Source organism: Acinonyx jubatus, chromosome D4 (assembly GCF_027475565.1).
Source record: "Acinonyx jubatus isolate Ajub_Pintada_27869175 chromosome D4, VMU_Ajub_asm_v1.0, whole genome shotgun sequence".
NCBI lineage: Eukaryota > Metazoa > Chordata > Mammalia > Carnivora > Felidae > Acinonyx > Acinonyx jubatus.
Genome location: NC_069391.1, coordinates 6,397,549 through 6,418,980, shown reverse-complemented (window position 1 = coordinate 6,418,980; position 21,432 = coordinate 6,397,549). Strand labels below are relative to the sequence as shown.

General features: G+C 58.1%; 1 protein-coding gene across 2 annotated transcripts in view; it reads left to right on the top strand.

Annotated features, from left to right (window-relative positions):
• The window catches only part of PRRX2 (paired related homeobox 2), a 40,944-nt gene extending 20,389 nt beyond the window's left edge, over window positions 1-20,555 (top strand). The window contains exons 1-4 of one of the 2 annotated variants that reach the window (XM_053204511.1): window positions 3,029-3,367; window positions 18,055-18,242; window positions 19,058-19,236; window positions 20,420-20,555. In XM_053204511.1, coding sequence (XP_053060486.1) covers window positions 3,190-3,367; window positions 18,055-18,242; window positions 19,058-19,236; window positions 20,420-20,555 — 681 coding nt within the window. In that variant the 5' untranslated portion in view covers window positions 3,029-3,189. Of the gene's footprint in view, window positions 1-3,028; window positions 3,368-18,054; window positions 18,243-19,057; window positions 19,237-20,419 lie in introns of those variants that run through there. The other variant, XM_053204510.1, reaches the window with a different exon arrangement.
• The last annotated feature ends 877 nt before the right edge of the window (window positions 20,556-21,432 follow it).

Sequence of the window (21,432 nt, the reverse complement as noted above, 5' to 3'; positions counted from 1 at the left end):
CTTTTAAAGCCGAATAATATTCTGTTGTCTGGATGGACCACGGTTCATCTGCTCACCTTCCAAGTTTTGGTAGCTATGAATAAAGCTGCTGTGAGCGTCCACATGCGGCTTTTGGTGTGGACGTGGGTTTTCAACTCCTTCGGGTAAATACCAAGAAGCGCGATTGCTGGGTCACATGGTTAAGAGTAGGCTTAGTTTCGTAAAAAAACCTGACCAACTGGCTTCCAAAGTGGCTGCACCATTTTGTATGCCCACCAGCCGTGAACGAGAGTAAACCTGGGTTGTTTAGGGGCGCCCGGGTGGCTCAGCCAGTTAAGCATCCGACTTCGGCTCAGGTTATGATCTCAAAGTCCATGAGTTCGAGCCCCACGTCGGGCTCTAGTGCTGACAGCTCAGAGCCTGGAGCCTGCTTCCGATTCTGTGTCTTCTCTTTGCCCCTCCCCCACTCATGTTCTCTCTCTCTCTCTCTCTCTCCCTCCCTCCCTCCCTCCCTCAAAAATAAATAAGCATTAAAAAATTAAAAAAAAAACTTGGGTTGGTTACAATATAATTTTGTAAAAAACTTTTTTCATGGTACGGTCTTAAAAATAATTGTTCTCTCGAGGTGAAACTTGGCTTGCCCACATTACTAGCAACGTGATATTCCCGTGCAGTGGGCAGAATATTGTCCCTGTTTTATATTTTTTTAACTTATTTATTTTTTTAGTGTGTATTTATTTTTGAGGAAGAGAGAGAGAGAGAAAGAATGTGAGCGAGGGAGGGGCAGAGAGAGAGAGGGAGAGGAGAATCCCAAGCAGGCTCCACGCTGTCGGTGAAGAGCTCGATGCGGGGCTTGAACTCACGAACCGTGAGATCTCATGGTTCGTGAGTTCAAGCCCTGAGCTGAAATCAAGAGTCGGATGCTTCACCGACTGAGCCACCCAGGCATCCCATCCCTATTTCAAATACGTCAAAGGAGGTAGGATGACTTTTCTTGCCGCCACTGGGGCCCTGGACAAGGGCTTGCCTCCTGGAGATGCCAGAGTGCCACCCATTTATTTCCTTAAGGAGGCAGAACCGAACATACGTCTCTTCAAATGCACCTCTGTGAGCCGTGTCACAGATGAGTGTGTCAGGGGCCAAGGGGCAGTGAGATGATGGCGAAAGAGCCCCCAGAGGGGAGCAAAACCCACGCCCCATCTCTGGCTTTGTCTGGAACTCTCCCCACACCCCTGAGCACACGGTGCCTCCTTCCTGGTCTCTGTCTTCTGCTTCTGTACGACAAGGGCGCTGCAGCCAGGCTCAGGATTGACAGATGCTCGCCTTCTTATCAGACCCCCCTTCCTGAGCCCATGGCAAACAACCAGGGCCCCTCAGGATCTTCCTTAACACAGTGTCCCAAACAGCTGTACCAGGCGATTGGAAGTGGTGTGGGAAGGCGCGTCGGGGTCGCGTGCCTGATTAGTCCCACGCTAACCGGCTGTGTGACCTTGGGGATGCCATTTGGCCTCTCAGATCCTGTGTCTTCATCTGTGTAATGGGTTGATGAGGGTATCTGGTTCCCGGGGTTGCAGATGTAGGGACTCTGGAAAGTCACGGGTGCAGGGGGCCTGGCACACAGGGGTCTCCGTGGAGGGTGGCTGCGGGAGCCCCTTTCGGGGTCACACGAACTCGTACAGTGTCGGCATGTGGCCCTGGTGGTCAAGCAAAGGCCTCCCTCAGAGCTTGGCCGGGCCTCTGGCTTGGGACGTTCAGCGCCCCTCCCCTCCCCAGCCACCCACCCTGGGCACCTGCGGTCGGCATCCTGTCCAGAGGCTTCTGGCTAAGCAAGGGGGGGGGGGGGGCGGAGGCCACCAGATGGAAGGTCTGGTCACAGACCCCTGTGACCAGAAACTGTCGCAAGCTTCAGTACCAGGAGAAAGAAACCACCTTTAGGGAGTGGGAGCCGCTTTGTAGAATCCTTCCCTCCAAATTCACTGTCATTTGCTCCAGGCTCTACTCGGCCAGGTTGCTTCTTTGGTTTGCTTTTTACACCCGGAACCCCTGTCTGTTAGTCCCGGCCAGTGGCCTGGCCTTCAGTGGCCCCCAGGCCCACTCGGCGTGCCTTACCGTTGGGGGGAGGGATATCTTACTCTGGGAGGGGGGAAAGGGCTGGGAGCTGGGTTCGGAGCCCCCAGTTTGCAGGAGCCTCCCCTTCCAGCACCAGGCTCCCCTTCTCCCAGCACCCTGTTCTGGGTGGCGAGGCTGGGGGATGGGGCCCCCCCAGCCCAGAACTTTAACGTGGGGCTTTGGCTGGAGACTAAAACCAGACGGGCTTTGGACGCCTGCGCGCATTCGCCAAGGCCGTCGCAGAGCCTATCAGCCTTCGGGCCGGGAACTTTTTAAAAGTGTGGTTTTGTTCTCAAACCCAGAGTTTCTGATGGCCCACGTTAACAAGCCCCCCAAGTGAATTCAGAGGGTATTAATGGGAAAGTTCTGGACAGAACTCCCCGGTGGTGTAAGCAGCTCCGGGGGGAAAAAAAAGCTCTTCTCCTAGTTTCAAGGGCGAACGTGGCACTTTGATGTGGGTCCGTTTTCTTATAAAGTCCCCTGCGAGGGGGGGAAATGCTAAAATTTAACCTGGAGCCAACAAATTACTTGCAATTTGCAAGCACACGTGCTTACCTCTAGGGGCTAAAGGCCGTAGTGTATATGCATGTGTGTGTGTGTGTGCACGCATATGTGTGTGTATGCGTTTGTCTAAAGAGAAGGAAACCCGCTTCCACTGGCCGACCCACTTTAACCCGCTCAGATGGAGATCCTTTAAAGATCGTAGCTTCCTTTTTATTTTTAATTTTAATATTTATTCATTTTTGAGAGAGAAACAGAGCACAAGTGGGGGAGGAACAGAGAGAGAGGGAGACACAGAATCCGAAGCAGGCTCCAGGCTCCGAGCTGGCCGCACAGAGCCCGATGCGGGGCTCGAACTCACGAACTGTGAGATCATGACCTGAGCCGAAGTGAGAGGCTACACCGACTGAGCCACTGGGGGGGTGGGGGGGTGCTCACAGCTTCCTTTTAAAGGCAAAACCCGACATGGACATGCCCATGCCGTCTACCCTCGAATAATAAAAAAGGCGCTTCCAAAGCGGGGCGGCTTCCTCCGGAGGAGCCGGAGTGGGCCTGAAGCGCACCCCGGGGCTGCAGGGTTGATTTCGGGAGCATTTCGGAATGAGGAGTCGGCTTGGAACCTTCCTTGCCGGGAGAAAGAATCCACCCACATTGCTGAGCTGTCCCCCCGGAAGCCTCACCGCCTCCAGGTGTTCGGGTCGGAGGACCTCGGCCGAAGCCTCAGGGGTTGCAGCTGAGGACAGGCTCTCCTCCGAGAAAGGGGGTGTGGGCGCCCCAGGTAAAGGCCGGTGTTGCCTCCGCCGACTTGCAGTGACCTTGGGTTCCGGGTGTGCGCGTGAGGAGTTGAGGAGGCGGCAAAACTGATGCCAAGCCGCCCGGGGGGGGGGGGGGGGCGGAGTCCTCCGCCCCAGTGGGAGGCCAGCTGGGGTGCCTTCTCGATGGGTAACCTTGGTGCGACCGGCCGCCCCAGCCTCAGTTTCCCGACTGTAAAATGGACGGGCGATGGTAGCGGCGTCTTCGCAGAGGGTCACGGTGCGCGGAGATGCGCCCTCGCGGCGCCGAACCCCCGCGCTTGGCCCGGCCGTGCGCGCGGGGGCAAGCGGGCAGCGCCGGTCACCGGCTGGCGGAGGCCTCCGCGAACTCGGTTTCCCGGGATGGGAAAAGGGCAGCCCCGGTTCCAAGCCGGGGACGGAGCGGAGGCTGGGGGGCGGGGGTGGGAGGGAGGTGTCGGAGCCGGAGGGAGGGAGGGAGGGGGAGGGCGGGCGCGCCGGCCCCCGCGCGCCCCGCGCCCACCCCTGCGCGCCCGCCCTCCCGCGCGGGCGGCCGCCTCGCACTCCCGCTGAGCGGCTTGGCGGCGGCGGGCGCGGGCCGCGCGGGGCTGGGCGCGCCGATCTATTAACGTCTGTGTGTCTGGGCCGCGGGTCTGCGGCGAGGCAGGCGCCAGGGGCTCGCCTGGAACCAGATGTGCCGCGGCGCCGCTCTGGCCGCCACCGGCGCGGCGCGCTCGCACGCACGGGCTGGCGCGCACATGGCCGGGCGGGGCGGGCGGCGGCTGGCGCGCCGGGCCGGGCACCACCCCCTCCCCCCCCACCCCTACCCCCGCCCCGCGGGGTTCGGGGTCGACCCCGGCCCCGCGTGTGCGTAAAAGCGACCCCAGCCCCCCACCCGCCAGCCGAGCGCCGGTGCGCCCCGCCCGGCGGGGAAAGCGACCCCCGGGGCGCGGGGCTTCCCCGGTTGGGGTCCGCCCAGCCCGCTGGCCTCATTCCCCAGGAGGGAAGGATGGCCTCTTGGAGAGCCCCACCCCCTCCCCCCAAGGACCGGGGACTCTTCCCGGCCGCCCCCCAAGTTTGTTTTCTCAAGTCAGTGCGTAAGATTTTTCAAGTTCTGAGTCAGAGCTTCCCCTAAGATGAGGAGTTTGGGCCACACTGAGACATGCCAGCGTGGGGGGGGAGGGGAGCAGGAAACGGGGCGAAGGAAACGTGGGGGTTAGCCGCTTGGAAGCGCATGGATGCGCGAGGGGGCTTTTCGCCCGCCGGGGTAAAGGTTTCAGCGAGGCCTGTCCCCGCTTGGCAACAAATCGGCATCGACCGCAGGACGCAGGACGGGCTTCAGCCTCCCCCGGCGTCTTGGGGTGCCCTGCCCTTCCGGACCCCCTCCTTCCCTCCCTGGGCCCCCTCTGGGGTGCTGTGGTGAGCAAGGGACTGGGCCCCCAGCAGAAGACCACTCCCAGCAGGGGAAGTTAGGAAGATGGGGGCGGGGGTGGCGAGGGGGCACCCTGGTCCCCCTAGATGGAGGCCTCGTGGAGAGCAGAGAGGAAGCACGGGACAGGGTGGCGCTGTCGGTCTGGGCCGGCCCAAGTCTGGCTGCGGAGGAGGCGGGCGTCACCCAGGGCCTTGGGGTTTGGGGTGGTCCCCTCGGTTTGCAGTCCTTCCCGGACTCGTGGGAAGTGTTGCACAGAAAACCTTTGAAGATATGTGGGAAGAGTGCTTGCTCCTGGCCTTCCAGGATCCTAGAAGTGGGGAGCTGGGACGCTGAATGGGGGGAAGGGAACATCCGCCCCATAAACACCAGCCCCCGGAAGCAGGTGCCTGTGGGGTGAGGGCTCCTGTATCTGCTGCGCCATCCCCAGGGGCTCGGGATGGCGTGGAGAGGGTGAGACGCGGGTGGCCGACCGGCTGGCCGTTTCCCCCTGCTGCAGAGGAGGCTCCCGTTCTCGCCACCGCCGGCCCGTTGGAGCACATCACTCGTGAGGAGACCCAGGCCCACTGGATCAGGCTCTGGCCCCCAAATTTAGAGAAACAATAAATACATTCGTTTCTTCAGATGGGAGGGTCAGGAGAGTGGGAAAGCTCGTACACTTCACCCCGATCTATAGTGCATAAAAGTCTTCACGGATTGGGGTGGCCAGAGAATTGGGATTACCTCCCCTTCGGCCGCAATTCCACCCATCCATCCATCCATTCATTCTTGCAATCAGTCATTCATAGAGTTATTCATCCAGTATTTATTGAGCACCTACTAGGTGCCAGGCTCTGAGCATAAAGAGGCAAGTTCAGTCTGAGACTGGGAGGGCTTCCTGCTGGAAGCAGCCCAGCTTCTGTGGAAACGTCCGTGAAGGACAGACTTTTGGGGGCACATTCGGGGAAGCCTCTGTTGGGGGGGGCGGGGCACCAGCCCTGGGGCAAAGGTGACCTTTAGGAGTGTTTGGGAGTGAGACTTCAGTGCACCAAGACCTCTCAGTAGCCAAGGTCTCCACAACACAGATGCAAACGTGAGGTTCAGAGAGGTTAAGTAACTTGCCCAAAGGTCGCCCAGCCACTAGATGGCCAGTCTGGGACTCTAACGGAGACCCATCTGACCCCACATGATATACTCTTGGCTGATGTGACGTAGCATGTACTAGGTCCCAGATGCTGTTTTCAGAATTGCATAAATGTGAACTCATTCAATCCGCGTAAGGGATATGTGGTTATCTCCGTTTTCTAGACGGGAGCACCAAAGTACAGAAAGGTTGCAACTTACTCAGGGTCCTGAGCAGTGAAGCTAGGATTTGAACCCCCGGCGGGAGGGGGCGGGCAGGCTGATTCCAGAGTCCAGCTTTTAACCATCGTGCCGGGTGCATCAGCTTCAATACTCCTGTGGGGAACCTGTTCTGGCCGACTTGGTGGCAGGAGAGAGCCCAGAAGGTCCTGGAAGAGAGGTTGTAAGAACTTCCGCTGAAGTGGGTGGAGTTTGGAAATCCAGCGGGAGGACAAAGCCATTTCCGCGGCGGTTGACGGCAGAGGAAAATCGGGCAGAACGTAGCTGTCCAACAAGAGGGGAATGACTAGTGAGGTGGTCTTAGGACCCCCACGAAGTGAAATGATGCAGCCGCTCACAGTGAGCTTGACGAAGAGGACGGAGCTTAAATGAACATCAACTAACACGTGCTGAGCCCTGGTCTGTGCAGCTCACAGCAAAAGGGAGTGAATCTTGGGGAATCCGCCCCCTAAAATTGTGAGGTGGTAGTCGCCGACATAATAGCTAAGTGACTTGGGCACTTCCGAGGTGCCAGGGGCGTTGTCCGAGCACGTCAGGTACCGCTGCCTCCGTTTACAGTGAGGAAACCAGACTCCGGGAGGTGAAGCCACGTGTCCACAGAGCTCCCTTAGCTGGTGCGAGGTGGAGCCAGAACTTGAATGCAGCTATTTCCAGAAAGCAGAGTGCGGTCTAGCGGGTTGTCCACTGCACAACTATAGGGGGCACCAAGTACACTATAGTCTATGGGGATGGTGCCCTTGGAGTCGTGCAGTGCACAGCCTGTGCAACCGTACATGTTTGTCTCTGCTGCGCACGTCTGATCTTAATCCTGGCCTTTTCACCGATGCCTCGTCCAAAAAAGAAAATGTTATTCATGCACACCATTAAGTGGAGTCAGGTGCAAGCTGGATACATGTGGACGCGGGCCAAAAAGTCCGCAAAAAACTAAGCCGATAGGCTGGCATGGTGGGATCAAGGGGTGTTTTTTCTTCTTTCAAAGGTCCTTCAGGGCTGGTCTTTGTTGTGGTTTGTTCCCTTTCCATTAAAAAAAAGAAGAAGAAAAATTGGGATACCAGAGCAGCTCCCGCTGATACAACTTTCCGTAATGATGGAAATGTTCCCTATCTGTGCCGTCCCACTTGTGGCCGTTGAGCCCTTGAAAACGTGGTGACTGCGGAACGGGATTTATATTGTTATTTCACTTGAATCGATGTGAACGGAGACGATCGCGGGTAGCTAGCGGCTACCGCATGGGACGGGGCACAGCCAGAGCGCCCATCGCTGCTTTTCGTGTCGTGCCTCGCCATTCCCAGTTTGCGGCCCTGAAGCCCGCGGTTGCCACACTTGTGGGTGGGAGAGACTTTGCCGCAAAGTCCCAGCGGGAGCGCCTGGGTGGCTCCGTCGGTTGAGCGTCCGACTTCGGTTCAGGTCGTGGTCTCGTGGTTCTTGAGTTCGAGCCCCGCGTCGGGCTCTGTGCTGACGGCTCAGAGCCTGGAGCCTGTTTCGGATTCTGTGTCTCCCTCTCTCTCTCTGACCCTCCCCCGTTCATGCTCTGTCTCTCCCTGTCTCAAAAATAAATAAAATGTTAAAAAAATAAAATAAAATAAAATAAACTGGGACAGAGGAAACCATACTGGGCCCTTAGCAGCAACGTCACCCTGGTCCCGAAAGGGTTAACCAGAGCCTCTCTCCTCCAGGGAGCAACCGCTTTTGGGGACCAGCAGACTAGGCATAAATTGCTTGCCTCATAGCCTGGCTGGGTGACCGGGTCGGTGACTTCCCCTCTCTGAACCTGCCCATCCCCCACTGAGAACAAGGCTTAATAACGGTGCCTTCCACCTTTCTGAAGGCAGGGCTCTATAACCCAGGGCCAGGTACGTAATCAAGTTTAGTAAATGGAGGCCAAACAGAAAAAAGGGAAGGGAGGGGAGGGGAGGGGAGGGGAGGGGAAGGAAAAGAAAAGAGAGAAGAGAAGGAAAAGAAAAGAAAAGAAAAGAAAGGAAAAGAAAAAAGAAAACAGAAAAAGGGAAGGGAGGGGAGGGGAGGGGAGGGGAAGGAAGAGCAAAGGAAAGGGAGGGGAAGGAGTCCCTGTCCTCACCCACAGGCCCAGCTGCAGTGACGAGAGCAGCCTAACAGTCAAGACACAGCCTTGGAGCTCCTCTGAGCTGAGCCTCAGACACATTTTCCAGAAGGCCTGGAACTCACCAGCGGGTCATAAAAACCCTCTGGCGGTGCTTTAAAGGTTACCCTCTCTGGGAGCGCGGCGTGGACCCAGAGCCAGGGCTCCGCGAGGTCCCGCCGGCCTCGGGAGAGGGGCTAATGGGCACGGCCTCGGTCTTGCCTGCTCCCTTGGGGTGGGAGGGGGCGACCGGTGGGGACCCCAAGATGGAACAGGGGGCGGAGGGGGCGGGTCCTTCTGGGGCAAAAGAGACTTGGCTTTCCGTCACGCTGACTTTACAGGGTGGGGTCTGCGGACCGGATTCTCCGAGTCCGTGAATCACCCGAACGAGGTTCCAGGCAGAATTTTGTGTGCACCTGTGTTTTTCTGGGAAGGACCCGTAGAATTCCTCAGATTCCTCCGGGGGTTCACAGTCGAAACAGGGGGGAGGACCAGTGAGCCAGGGCCTAGGTTTTCCTTGGGGAAAAAAGTCAGAGCGGGGGAGAAGGGTTGTCTGTGTCAAGCTCTCAGGGGAGCCCCGGACTGTTCCATCGGGGACAGGGGGGCGATGGTAACTCCTCTCACCCCAGCGCACAGATGGTGAAACTGAGGGCCCCGAAGCGAGGGAGAGGGGAGTTTTCCCCATTCTCAGATGCTGGGGGGGCAGAGGGAGGCACCATTTGCTCTCTGGGTGGGCTGCGGGTTGCCCCTCCCCCACTGTCCCCAAGCGTGCCCCATCGCTGGGTCAGGGGTAAGCCGCGTCCGCCCCATTCCCGGGGAACCCAGGGACGCGGGGAGCAGGGGGGAGGCACACGTGTGTTCTCAGGGATCGCACCTCGCCTCAGGGGGCAGAACCTGGGACCCCAGTGCCTCGCTGGGAGCGTTTGGCCAAGCCAGCGCCCCCCTCCTTGTCGCCATTTCCGCATCTACAAATATAAGGGGCTTTGACAGAGGAGCTGTGAGGGCCCTTCAGGTCTGAGCCCTCGAGAAGACGAGAGTCCCAGGCTTGAGGCCCCCAGGGCTGTTTGCGGGTTTCCTTCGGAACCGAGCTCTCCCAACGTCTCTCTCCCTGACCATCAGCGCTCACCGCGGTTCCCAGCAGGTGCCGGGGGCGGGCTTTGCAAGGCCCCCCCTCCCCAGGCTCCTAACTGGGAGGCAGGACCCCACGCTGGCCCCTGAGCGGCAACGTCACCCCGGTCTGGAAGTGGTTAACGAGGGCAGCTTGCCTCCAAATACCAACCCCTTATTAAAATGTAGGTCTGACAATAAATTTGGCATTGGGCCACCAACCTCAGATTAAAACCAGACGGGACAGACACTGCCCTCCTTCTCTGACCAACTTGTGAGCCGGGGGGAGGGGGGCCTGCTCCTCTTCCTCCTGAATGACTCCCCGACTCCCTTCCCTCCTGTGCTCCCACTTTCTGGAGGTGGTTTTGGGGTGTGGGGAGCGGAGGAGGCTGGGCCGACCGCCGATGTCAAGTTTGAACCCTTGGCTCTTGGGCTGCTAAAGCCAGAGGCCTCGGTGCGGGACACAGGAGGAGGCTCGGGAAACCCAGAGCCTTTGAGATGGCCAGCTGTAGCTGGCCTTGACCCCCTGGCCCTTTTCTGTGCCTGAGAATAGGACGTAGATATTCTCTGCCCAGTAGCTTTGTCTCTGCTCCCCCCTTGGGCCCAGTGACGCCATTTCTCAAAAGGCTCCTGGGCCTGAGAAGAGGCTTTGGCTTAGTCTGTATCTGCCCCCTGGCTTCCCCCAGGGGTGGCAGCCCCACATGTCCCCTCTCCCATGGAGACGTTCTGCCCCCACCCTTTCCTGTGTACTTCTTTTTATAGACCGACTTTATTGAGATATACTGCACGGGCCATACGATTCATCCCCTTAAAGTGTGCACGCCAGTGAGTTTTAATATGTTCACTTGTGCAACCATCACCAAGATTTTAGAGCTTTTCCGGCAGCCCAAACAGAAACCCCACACCCCTCGGTCATCACCGTCCATCCCCCACCCCACCCCACCCAGGCCCTAGCAGCCGCCGACGGACATTCTGTCTCTCTAGGTTTTGCTTGTTCTGGACGTTTCTCGTCCTCGGAATCCTTCATTATGCGGCCCTTCCTGGATGGCATGGGCTGCTTTTACGTAGCACGGTATTTTTAAACATAAATAACGTTTTTAAAGGCTCGCCCACATCAGAGCATGAATCAGCACCTCGTTCCTTTTTACGGTCAAAAAACATTCCATTGTGTGGACAGACTACATTCTGTTTACCCAGTCATCAGTTGGCCGGGCGTTTGGGTTGTCTCCAAGTTCGGGCTGTTTGGAGTATGGTGGTGTGGACGTAGGTTTCATTCCCTGCCCCCCACCCCCCCGGGGTAGATACCTAGCAGTGAAACTGCTGGGTCAGATGGTAACTCGGAATTTCACATTTGGAGGACCTGCCAGACTCTTCCAGAGCGGCTGCACCATTGGACTTTCCCGCCAGCGGTGCACGGGGGGGTCCAGTGTCTCCAAATTCTTGTCGGCACTTGTTATTATCTGCCTTCTGATTCTTGCCGTCATACTGGGTGTGAAGCGGCATCTCCTTGTGGTTGCGTGTTGCATTTTCTTGATGACTCAGGACCAGCACTTTTTCACATGCTTGTTGGCCATTCACATACCTCCTTTGGGAAAACGCCGATGCGGACCTTTTGCTCATTTTTAATGGGATGGTTTGCCTTTTTATTGTCGTGTTGAAAGCGTTCTTCATATTTTCTAAATACGATCCCTTACCAAATACGCGATTTGTGGATATTTTCCTCGTTCTCTGGGTTGTCTTTTTTACTATCTTTTTTTTTTTTCCTAAATGTTTACTTATTTTGAGAGAGAGGGTGGGGGAGGGGCAGAGTAGAGGGAGAGAGAGAGCATCCCAGGCAGGCTCCGAGCCGTCAGCACAGAGCCCGACGCGGGGCTCGAACCCACGGATGTGAGATCATGACTAAGCTGAAGTTGGACGCTCAACTGACCGAGCTGCCCAGGCGCCCCGACCCCCTTTTTCACTTTCTTGACGGTGTCCACCAAAGTTTTAATCTTTATGAAGTCTGATTTATCTTCCTTTCTTTACTGGCTTGTGCTTTGAGTTGTCCCATCTAAGTAACCATTGTCTGGCCTTTTGAAGGGCAGGGGGAGCTGGGTTTGGATGCTCGGACTTCCCATTGTTTTCTGGAGGGAGGCCTTCCTTCCTTTATATTGAGAAATCTTTTTGAGACCAAACTTCTTGCCCAGTCCCGGGGATATAGCAGTGACAAGGCACACACAGTCCCTACCTCCTAGAGCTGAGGTAAAGGGAAGAGACAAGCACGAAGTGGAGAACCAGAACAGAAGAACAACTTCATTGCAGACGTTCAGGAGAGGGAGACAGCCCGGGAGCCTGTGGCGAGGAGATCTGGCCTGACCTGGGGGCTTGGAAAGCCTTTCAGGGCAGGGAATTTAGGTTTAGACTAAAAACTGGGTAAGCATGAGGCAGAAGGAGTGCAGCGGGAAAAGCATGTGCAAAGGCCCTGAGGTGGGGAGGAGCTCATGTGGTCTTGTAGGGTAGATTCCATTGGTGCACTGGGTTTCTTGGGGTGGGGAGGGGGTCCAGTCATCCTGTGGAAGCGTATGCAGCACCCCAAGACCTTTGTGCATGTGAAGGAGAGGCTCCAGAGCCTAGAGAGACCCTAATGCGTGGCAGCTGCCTCCAGGGCTCTGCTGAGGTTTCTAGGGGACACGTGGGAGCCTCCCCCAGCCTCCTCTAGACTCCAGGGTCTGCCGAAGCCTGCTTAGGCCCCCTTGTAGACACACCGGTCACTGGCCTGGGGGCTGTGAGGGGAGTATGGGCGTGACAGTCCCAGGTTTTCCATTCACGCGTTCACCGGGCACTCAAAAAAATATTTGTGACGAGTTTACCCTGAGCTAGGTCCTGTGATGGGTTCCAGAGAGACAAAACCCAGTAAGTTCCAGTCCCTGCTGGACGAATGACCCCACGTCTACTCTACAGTGTGGCACAGCTATGACAGGGGCCTGGGAGGGCTTCCTGGAGGAGGGGGCATTCTGCTGCTGAAGGTAAAAGTCAGGGAGGGACAGAGGGGGGGCGGTGGAAAGCCCAGGAATGGTATGCAGAAGGGGTCCACAGTGAGGGGTGGGCACGTCCAATGTGAGTACCACCAGCCCTCCTGAGGTCCAGGCCCTGGCTCTGCCCACCAGGGTGGCCTGGGTGGCCCCCTCCACTGGATAGAGCCAGAAAGGCCCTCAAGAGAAAGCCTCTGTCCTTCTGTTGTGCTCATCATTGGATTTGCCCAGCCCTGGGCTGGGGGCCGGGCTACCTCCTCTCTCCATCATCCCAGACGACTGGCTACCAGGGATGTATCGAGAAGAGAAAGGGCCGCGGGGGTGGGCTTTCCTTGCTGTGTGACCCCGGGTGGGTCCTGGCCCCTCTCTGGGCCTCCCTCTGCCTTCTCTGTAGGACAGAGACCGCCCTGCCCGCCCCTCTTGAGGCTGTTGGGGGCCTCCGGGGAGGTGATGCTGGAAAGTCTGCCTGTGTGATCTCACCCGAGGACCCGAGCCCCTCCCCTGTGTCTTAGGCCTGGTCCCTCAGTGTCCGGGACCAACGCCAGCTTGGCCGGACATGAAACCAGCTCTTAAGGTTCCTCGCTTGGGATCCTGGCTGGAGTGGGGCCGGCCGCCTAGGGAAGCCCTTGTCCAGAAGGCTCCAGGGACCATGTTTTTTCTCCGTTCTCCCTCCTCCCCCCTCCCGTCTTTGCTTCCTTTCTTCCTTCGAACGTTGGCCTGACTGGGTGCCGTGCTTCCCGCTGGCCCTGTCTCCCAGGCTGGGCGGCCCGCGCACCCTTCCCTCCTGTGCTTCTCCAGCTGCTGCCTTCCGTGTCCCTCCTCCTGGTTCACCCTAAGCCCGCGGAGAGATTCTCAGAATCCCGCTGCAGGAGGAACGAGGGTGCGGGCCTCTCAGGGCCGGTCGCCCCGCCGCGCCAAGGTGTTTAAGAACCTGGGCCTGGTGCCCATCGGCAGGTTCAAATCCCAGCTCCGGCCTTGACGAGTCTTGCGGCTTTGATGTGTTGCTGTCCCGTGTGAGCCTCATCTGTAGAATCGTGGGCTAGGAGCCCTCGTGTAAGGCCCATAGGAGGGTTAATGAGGTCATTTCTGTTGTTCCCAGTTTTCCGGGAGATTCCAGAGGCTGGGAGTCGCTAACAGATTTGCCCTGGCCACTCTGCTGGAGATCATTCCCCCTCAGCCACGGGGCTGTAGGCCTCTCACGTCTCACCTGAAGAGGTGACACATTTCCCTTCGGGTGTCCCCTCTTGGCACAGGAGACAGCTAAGGACAGATTCCAGAGTTCCCGTCTGAGCCCCGACAAGGCAGAACCAGGGGTCTTTCAGAGGAACCCTCGTCCCTTCCAGGAGACCTGGGGGGTGGGCCCGAAGCTTTTGCAGGCCCCTCCGGGCCCTCCACCTTCTTTTCTCCAGTCTTCCTCAGACTTTCCCAGCTGTAAATATTTCTGCAGCTTGGAGCTCCTTTGACCAAGGGCCGGTGTTAATTTGTTAAATCCACATCAAGGTCCTGGGGACCCGTTGTTTATTTTTGCGAACGTGTTGGCAGAGATCACATTGGGGGGGGGGGGCGGCGAGGAGAGGGGCTGCTTTTCTGGTCAGAATAAATGCTAATTAATAAAAGTTATTTATTTGGGTTGGAGCTCGCCGCGGCCCCGGGGTCAGGCACAAACTGACTATTTGAAGCAAAAACAAACAGAGGGTGTCTCTCAACAGCTTGAGGAAGGCAGAAACGAAGAGGCTGGGTTTATTTGTCTTAGGAAGAATTTGCAGTTAATTCCCTCCAGACTATTTAGACCCTTAAATTACACGGAATAAGAAAAACCATGGGTGCAGGGGAGAGAAGCCAGGACCACTCGATTATCTGGCTGAGAGCGGAGTTTTTAAATGTCTTTGGCCCGCAGTCAGCCAAATAAATGGTACGTGTGAAATAATTTAATGGCAGAAAACTGTGCACAAGTCATTCTTTTTTTTTTTTTTTTTATTGTAATGTAACCGGGGGACGAAGTAATTCGGTTTTAAGGGAGAGGGAGCGTGGGCGGCGGGCCTCCCCCATCTGAATACCTTTCTCTCTCCCCCTAGAGAGAGAGAGGCGGTTTCAGGCTTTCTTTTTCAACCCCAGAGAAAAGCAGGACTTTTACTGAACAAAAGGAAACTTGGGGACTAGCCCGACTTGGAAAGGGGGGGGTGCGGGGCCAGCCATCGCTGGCCTGAGGCTTAGTGAGTATTTATTTCTTTTCCAAATGCTTCAAAGTCCCAGCGTGGATCCCCCAGGGGGACACACGCCCGCTGCAATACATTTCTCAGGCGGTGACTCAGGGACTTAGGGTAACAAATATCCAGCACATCCGCTGGGAAGCAGAGGCCAGCCAGTGGGTTCGAGTCCTGGGTCACCTTCAGGAAGATGCTTCAGTCGTCCTCGGCCACCTCTCAGCCTCTCAGTCCCCAGCAGGGACTGCAGACCCGTCTTTCTACTGCGGACTGGGTCGAGGAGACCCAAGGGCCGGGGAGAAAGACCCTTGGCTTCCTCATAAGCGACAATGCTAAAGGCAGCCGCCATTTATTGAGCAATTACTATGCTCTCGGCACGGAATTAAGCTCTGCTCCTCTTAGGAACTTTATGTGACTCTGGGCACGCTGTTTGTTGTCCCTTGCCGCTTCCAGAGGTGTCGTCTTCCTTCGGAACAAAAGCGGGGCCGAGGGACGTATTTCCCACAGTCTGGGATGGAGACCCAAGGGCATTTCCGCACTTAGGCCTCCTAGAGCCAGGACTGAGATTGTGACAGACCCCTGCGTCACCTTCCCTGGGAGCAAGGCGGGTGAGGGAGGAGAGGCCGAGCCTACAGCCCCGGGGCCGGCTGAGCCTCTGACAAACATGAATTCCAACCCAGAGGTGCCACCTTGGCCTCAGTTTCCCTGTGTGTGAAATGGGGTCACACCTCCCAGGGTGGGGGTTAGGGAGCGGGTGGCCCGCTTGGCACCCCCCGTGGCCCCAAACCAGCTTTGGCAGAGCGGCCCCCGTCGGAGCGGCCTTGCTGTGACCCCGGAGAGAGCGGACCCCAGACCGGCGAGGAGCCCAGCTGGGGCTGGTGTGGCAGGTTGTCGGGGACCTGGCGACAAATGTCTTTGCATGAGGGTTCCGGCTCCAAGTCACTACTCGGTTTAAACCGGCGGCGAAAGAGCCCAGTCTCTTCCGACACCCACTTGGCGGGGCAGAAGCTGAAGACTGGTTTTCATTTAGACACCCTCCGTTTGGGATTGCTCGGAAACTTCTCGAAAAAGTCTCCTTTTTTGGCCGAAATGCCTCCTGCGTTGGGTGTGTGCCCAATCGGCGTTGCCTGAAGGGGGACGGAAGTCGTCTCTGGGTTGGCTGATGTTCCAGAAGCTTCTGTCCCCGCTTTCGGGGCTGTTGATCACCCCCCGGTTTTCAGCTCACGGGCCCTCGTTGTTTGGGTTTAGATTTCCTCCCGCTCCAGGGGACAGGGATGCGGGGCAGAGACACGGTCACAGGCACCAGGCATTCTCCTCCACTTTTCCGTTTTCCTGGGGGGGTGGGGGGGAGGGGAGAAGGCTGGAGCCAGGCCAGGGGACGCGGCGGCTCCCTTGGGACCACTTGCGTTCCCTGTCGCTCCCCGGCCTGTGTCTCCTGTGTTTGCAACCGTCCTGAACGTCCCGCTGAGCCAGGGCCGTGGGCATGGTGCACGAGAAAATTCTTCGCTGTGGGGGCCTGTTCTCGTCCTGAAGGGTATTTGGCGGCAGCCCCTGGCCTCCACCCGTTCAATCCCCATGGCACCTCCCGCCCCCGGTCCTCCCAATCAAAACTATCTCCAGACACTGTCAGATGTCCCCCCGGAGGCAGAACCGCCCTCAGATGGGAACTTCTGGTCCAAACTCAGCTGTAAGGTCACCTGTGCCCGGGCATTCCCTGAGTCCTGCCTGAGAAGACCCCCCCCCTTTGCCCCCACGATCATTTACCAGTCCCGTGGACCACTTCAGCCTCAAGTCCAATCAGTGGATTGCCCCAGAGGCAATAAACCCTGCTCACGTGGGATCTTATTTGAAAGCAGGGACCGAGTGGTAGCCATTGCCAGGCCTGGAATGTTCTAGATGCTCAGCAGAGCCAATACCCGGCATTGTGCAGACAACACTGAATGTATGAAGGGAACGTGTCGCCGGGGAAAGCAAAAACACAAGGCGTGGACTGAACTCCCAAAGGCCGACAATACGTTCTGTTGTCCAAACTGGGCAAAACAGACCTTCGCCTACACCGCTGGTGGGAAGGCTGGTGCGGGAACCTGGCCACATCTAGCGGTTTTTTGTTTTGTTTTGTTTTGTTTTGTTTTTTATTGGCCCAGCGATTCCCGCTTCTAGGAATCTATCCCAAACAGGCACTGGCAAAAATAGAAAATCATGTCTTCACGAGCTTATTCATCATGGCACTCTTTCAGTTGTGGAAGATTGGAAACACGCCAGAGGCCCATCCATAGGACCCTGGTAGGATAAACCAGGGGACGGTCCCCCAGCCAAGGGCCTTGGGGCTGGGGAGAGGAATGTGAATGATTTCTGTGCCCTGGATGGAGGGATCCCTGAGATAGGTGCTAAGTGGGGAAGAGGTGAGGTGGGGGGCAGGACGTCGTAGGCGACTTTTTGATAGGAAAAATATTGTACGTATTTTATTATATTTGCAAAGAGCGATGCTCCAGCAAAAGCAAAAACGGACCTAAAAAAAATAAGTCCCTACGCGTGGAGGGAGGGAGCAGGAGAGAAAATAGAGTATGCAAAACAATCCAAATAAAGAGGGCTGTGTTTGCCGTATGCGAAATGGAATGTCTGGAATATTATCAAGTAAAAAACAGGCAAGTTGAAGCACCAATGTGTTCAGCACGGTCTCACGCTTGTAAGTTTTTTACATGTACATCTGTAATCTGGTAAAGCGTGGGGAGAGGAGGGTACTTTGTGTCACTTTTTTACCCCCTTCTGGTTTTCGAATCTGTTCCCGCCACCAGCAATGACATTACTTTGTTATTATCATGTACGTTTTTAATAAGAAAATCGGATACGTAAGGAAGGGCTGAACTGGGCAGTGTCGCGGCTGGTGCCGGTGAGCGCGGGAGGGGATCCCACGTGGACCCGGGTGATCCGGAGGGCTGCCTGGAGGAGTGGGCAATGAACTGGGCTCTTGGGGACGAAGGGTCAACAGTTCTGCCCACCGAGGTGGCAATAGTGGCTGAATACCCCCCAACCCGTCCTCTCAAAAGACAGGGTGAACCTAAAAGGTAAGAGTTGCTGACCCCGTGCGTTCCCTAAGGTTGTGCTGGGCACCCTTACCTGAGCCGCCAGTTCTGAACCAGAGGCCAGCACAGACCCTTGGTCGGCTCCTCTGCTGGGATTCACCCTCTGGCTCATTTCCACCTCCTGTGGAATCTGACTGTTATATTCCCTATGGGCCCTAGCACTGCGCCGGTCACACAGTAGCTGCTCAGTTAATACGTGTTGAAGAATGAACGGATGGATGAATGAAGGGATGCGTGAAGGAGAGAATTCAAGGGATCTGCTCCCGCTCTCGGGGCTGGACCCTCCATCCATCCGCTGAGGGAGACACAAGGAGAGCGCCCAGCGCACGCTGCCGAGCCAGTGGGGGGGTCGGGACCCCCTGGGCACCTCCGGGGGCGGGGCGGGGCGGGGCTGCACCTGCTGACACTCGATCCCTCCGCAGGTGAGTGTCCGAGCCCCGGGCGCGGCGGCGCCGCCAAGCGAAAGAAGAAGCAGCGGCGGAACCGGACCACGTTCAACAGCAGCCAGCTACAGGCGCTGGAGCGCGTGTTCGAGCGCACGCACTACCCCGACGCCTTTGTGCGCGAGGAGCTGGCGCGGCGCGTCAACCTCAGCGAGGCGCGTGTGCAGGTGAGCGCCGCGCACGCGTGGGCGCCCGCGGGAGCGCGCAGCCCCCTCGCCCTCTGGGGGGCGCAGCTGCTGCGGAGGGGCGGTAATTAAGAGCGGGAGCGTCAGAGGCCCGGAGCACCGAGGTTCGAGGCCAAGCCCTGCCACTTCCCAGCCGTGTGGCCTTGGGCAGGTTACCTAACCTCTCTGGTGCCTCCCTGTAAAATGAGGATCGCGTGGGTCTATTTCCTGGGGTTCTTATGAGAACCAAAGTAGTTGATATATTTGGGAGTTAAAAAAATTTTTTTTTTAATGTTTATTTCTGAGACAGAGAGCATGAGCGGGGGAGGGGCAGGGAGAGAGGGAGACCGGAATGCCAAGCAGGCTCCAGGCTCCGAGCCATCAGCACAGAGCCCGACGCGGGGCTCGAACTCACGGACCCCAAGATCATGACCTGAGCCGAAGTCCGTCGCTCCACCGACGGAGCCCCCCGGGCGCCCCTGGTTAATATGTTTGTAAGCGGGCTTGGAGCCGTGCCCGGCGTGGAAGGTTTGGGTGAATAAACGCCGTGTTGCAGTGTTCAGCCCTGCTCTGAGCCAAGTGCCCCTTTCTAATTGCAACCTTACCACGGTGAAGTGCTCATTTTTGCATCCCTTTCTCCAGCACACGCTTACCCAGCAGCCTTTAGCATCCCCATCTTCCGGATGAGGAAGCTGAGGGTCCGTGGGGCCGCCCGTCCAGAGCTGGTGGCAGAGCGGGCCCGCACCGCCGTCCCAAAGGACTTGGGGTCCCCCCTTGCGGCCTGCTGCGCCCCGTTCAGCACGCCTTCCCGCCCCCAGGTCTGGTTTCAGAACCGCCGGGCCAAGTTCCGCCGAAACGAGAGGGCCATGCTGGCCAACCGCTCCGCCTCGCTGCTCAAGTCCTACAGCCAGGAGGCCGCCATCGAGCAGCCCGTGGTTCCCCGGCCCGCCACCCTGAGCCCCGATTATCTTTCCTGGACGGCCTCGTCCCCCTACAGGTGAGAGCAGGAACCCCTTCTGGCGGGAGGGGGAGCAGCCTGGGCGACCCGTGCGGCCTCGTAGGGCCCGGGGCTCCTTTGAGCATCTAAAGACAGCTGTGCATGGTGCCCAGGCGCCCCTGAAGCCTGGGCCTTCCGTGTGGGGACACGTGTGTGTGCACGCTCATGAGTGTATGCGCGTGGGTGTTCCACGAGCACGCGTGTGGCTGTGTTTTGCGAGTACGTGTGCGCGTGCGTTTCCGCATCGGTATGTGCACATGGTTGTGCGTGCGTCTGTGTGTGCAAACACGTGCGCCCAAATGTGCACGCGCGATTGTGCGCGTGACTGTGCATGAATGTAGGGGCGAGAAGATGAGGCCTGTCTGGAGGGGGCGGGGAAGGACCCATCAGGCCACCCTGAGGAAGTTGAAAACCTGGAGGAAGATTTCCGGGTTCGCAAGAAAGCCCCAGCACCCTGTGTCGATCTCCCTGGGAGGGCAGGGAGGGCTGAGGGCACGGCTCCCCTGTCCCAGGGACCTGGCTGGGGTCCAGAGCCACGTTCTGGGGCAGTTTTGTCCTGGTCAAAGCTGGAAAAAGGCGGCAGGGCAGGAAGGAAGAGGGAAGGGGTGCCAGGGAGTCGTTTTTCTGTGCCCACAACTCCAGGGGGTGACACCTGTCCCTTAGTCTGTGTGAGTCACTCTGCTGGAGCCCTGGTCTTGTGGGAGGCAAGATCCAGCGGGTCGGCTTGTGGGGTCAGAGTCCTCGTGATCCCGTGCTGGCCAGGTCTCCTGCCCTGTCCTTGCCCAGAGCAGAAGAGCCACCAAGAGGTGGTTTACCGTGTCTCCATCCTGCTGTGCACCAGGCCCAGTGCAGGTGCTGGGTGGGGGGGGGGGGGGGGGGCGGGGGCGGGGACGGGACCCAGGACCTGCTCTCTGGAGGCTCCTGATCCAGGGAGGGACGCCTACAGATCCACAGGAGCTGCCTGTGTCCCCGTGCTGTCTGTGGGCATTTCTGACTCCTCCCCAAATTCTGCAGCCCCGGTCATGCCCATCCCGTGGCGGGGAGGGCTTCCCGGGAACGTAAACCGAGGAAGGGAGGCGGGGGGGACCAGAGGCTGGGGTCCAGGGCTGGCAGCCAGAAGTGGTCGGCTTCGGGCATCATGTCAGCCACAGCCCCATGTCCTGGTATCTTCTGTCGCCCCCAGCACGGTGCCGCCCTACAGCCCTGGAGGCTCAGGCCCTGCCACCCCGGGAGTCAACATGGCCAACAGCATCGCCAGCCTCCGTCTCAAGGCCAAGGAGTTCAGCCTGCACCACAGCCAGGTGCCCACGGTGAACTGATGGTCGGCCTGCCAGGACCCAGCTGCCCGCCTGGTCTCACAACGGCAGAGAGGGCAGACATGCAGGAGAGTGCCCTTCTCATGTCCCCTGTCTCCAGGACAGGGATCTCCTGGGCCCTCTCTCCAGTCTGGACTCCCGGGCCCAAGAGGCTGCTGAGATCCCGGGAGCCTGGCTCAGGCCCCCGTTTACAGCCGTGGGAGACTTTGGCCCGTGACCTTTGGGGGGGGTTGGGCCAGAGGTGGAGCAGGAACCCCACAAGGACTGCATTTATTTTGTGTATTAAAACCAAAAAGCTTTTGTCTTTAAGAAATAAAAAAAAAATTTTTTTTTAAGCCCCAGAAAGGTTGAGGGAGGGCGGGCGGACGAGGGCAGCAAAGTAATTGAGGGATGGCCTTTTGGGGCCCTGCTCTGGCCTGCAGCCGTCGTGGGGCCGGCCCTGGGCCATGCTCGGACCAGCAGCCATGGCAGGACCAGATGCCCTCATGTCCCAACCTTCTTCTGCACGAAGCTCTCCATCACCCTGCAGAGCCCCAGGGCTGGGGAGTCGGGGAGGAAATCAAGAGACCGGCCCTGGACCCCGTGACGCCCAGGCATCTGGGAGAAAGCCCTGCTGTGTGACACTGGGCGGGATCCCTTCCCTGTCTGGGCAGGGAGTATCCCCTCTGCCCTATGGTGGGGGGCAGGGTAGGTGACCGTGGATTCCTGGGCTGACCTGACAGTGTGTGGGGCAGGTGCTAGAAATTCAATTCCTTATCTCTGGGGCTTGCAGGACGTATGGGACCTTCCTGGGCATTTGACTGTAGAGCGGCTGAGACAAACGCCCCAGACATGGTGCAAAGTGGAGGTCCCAGGTGGCCCCCCGGGACGGAGGAGTGGT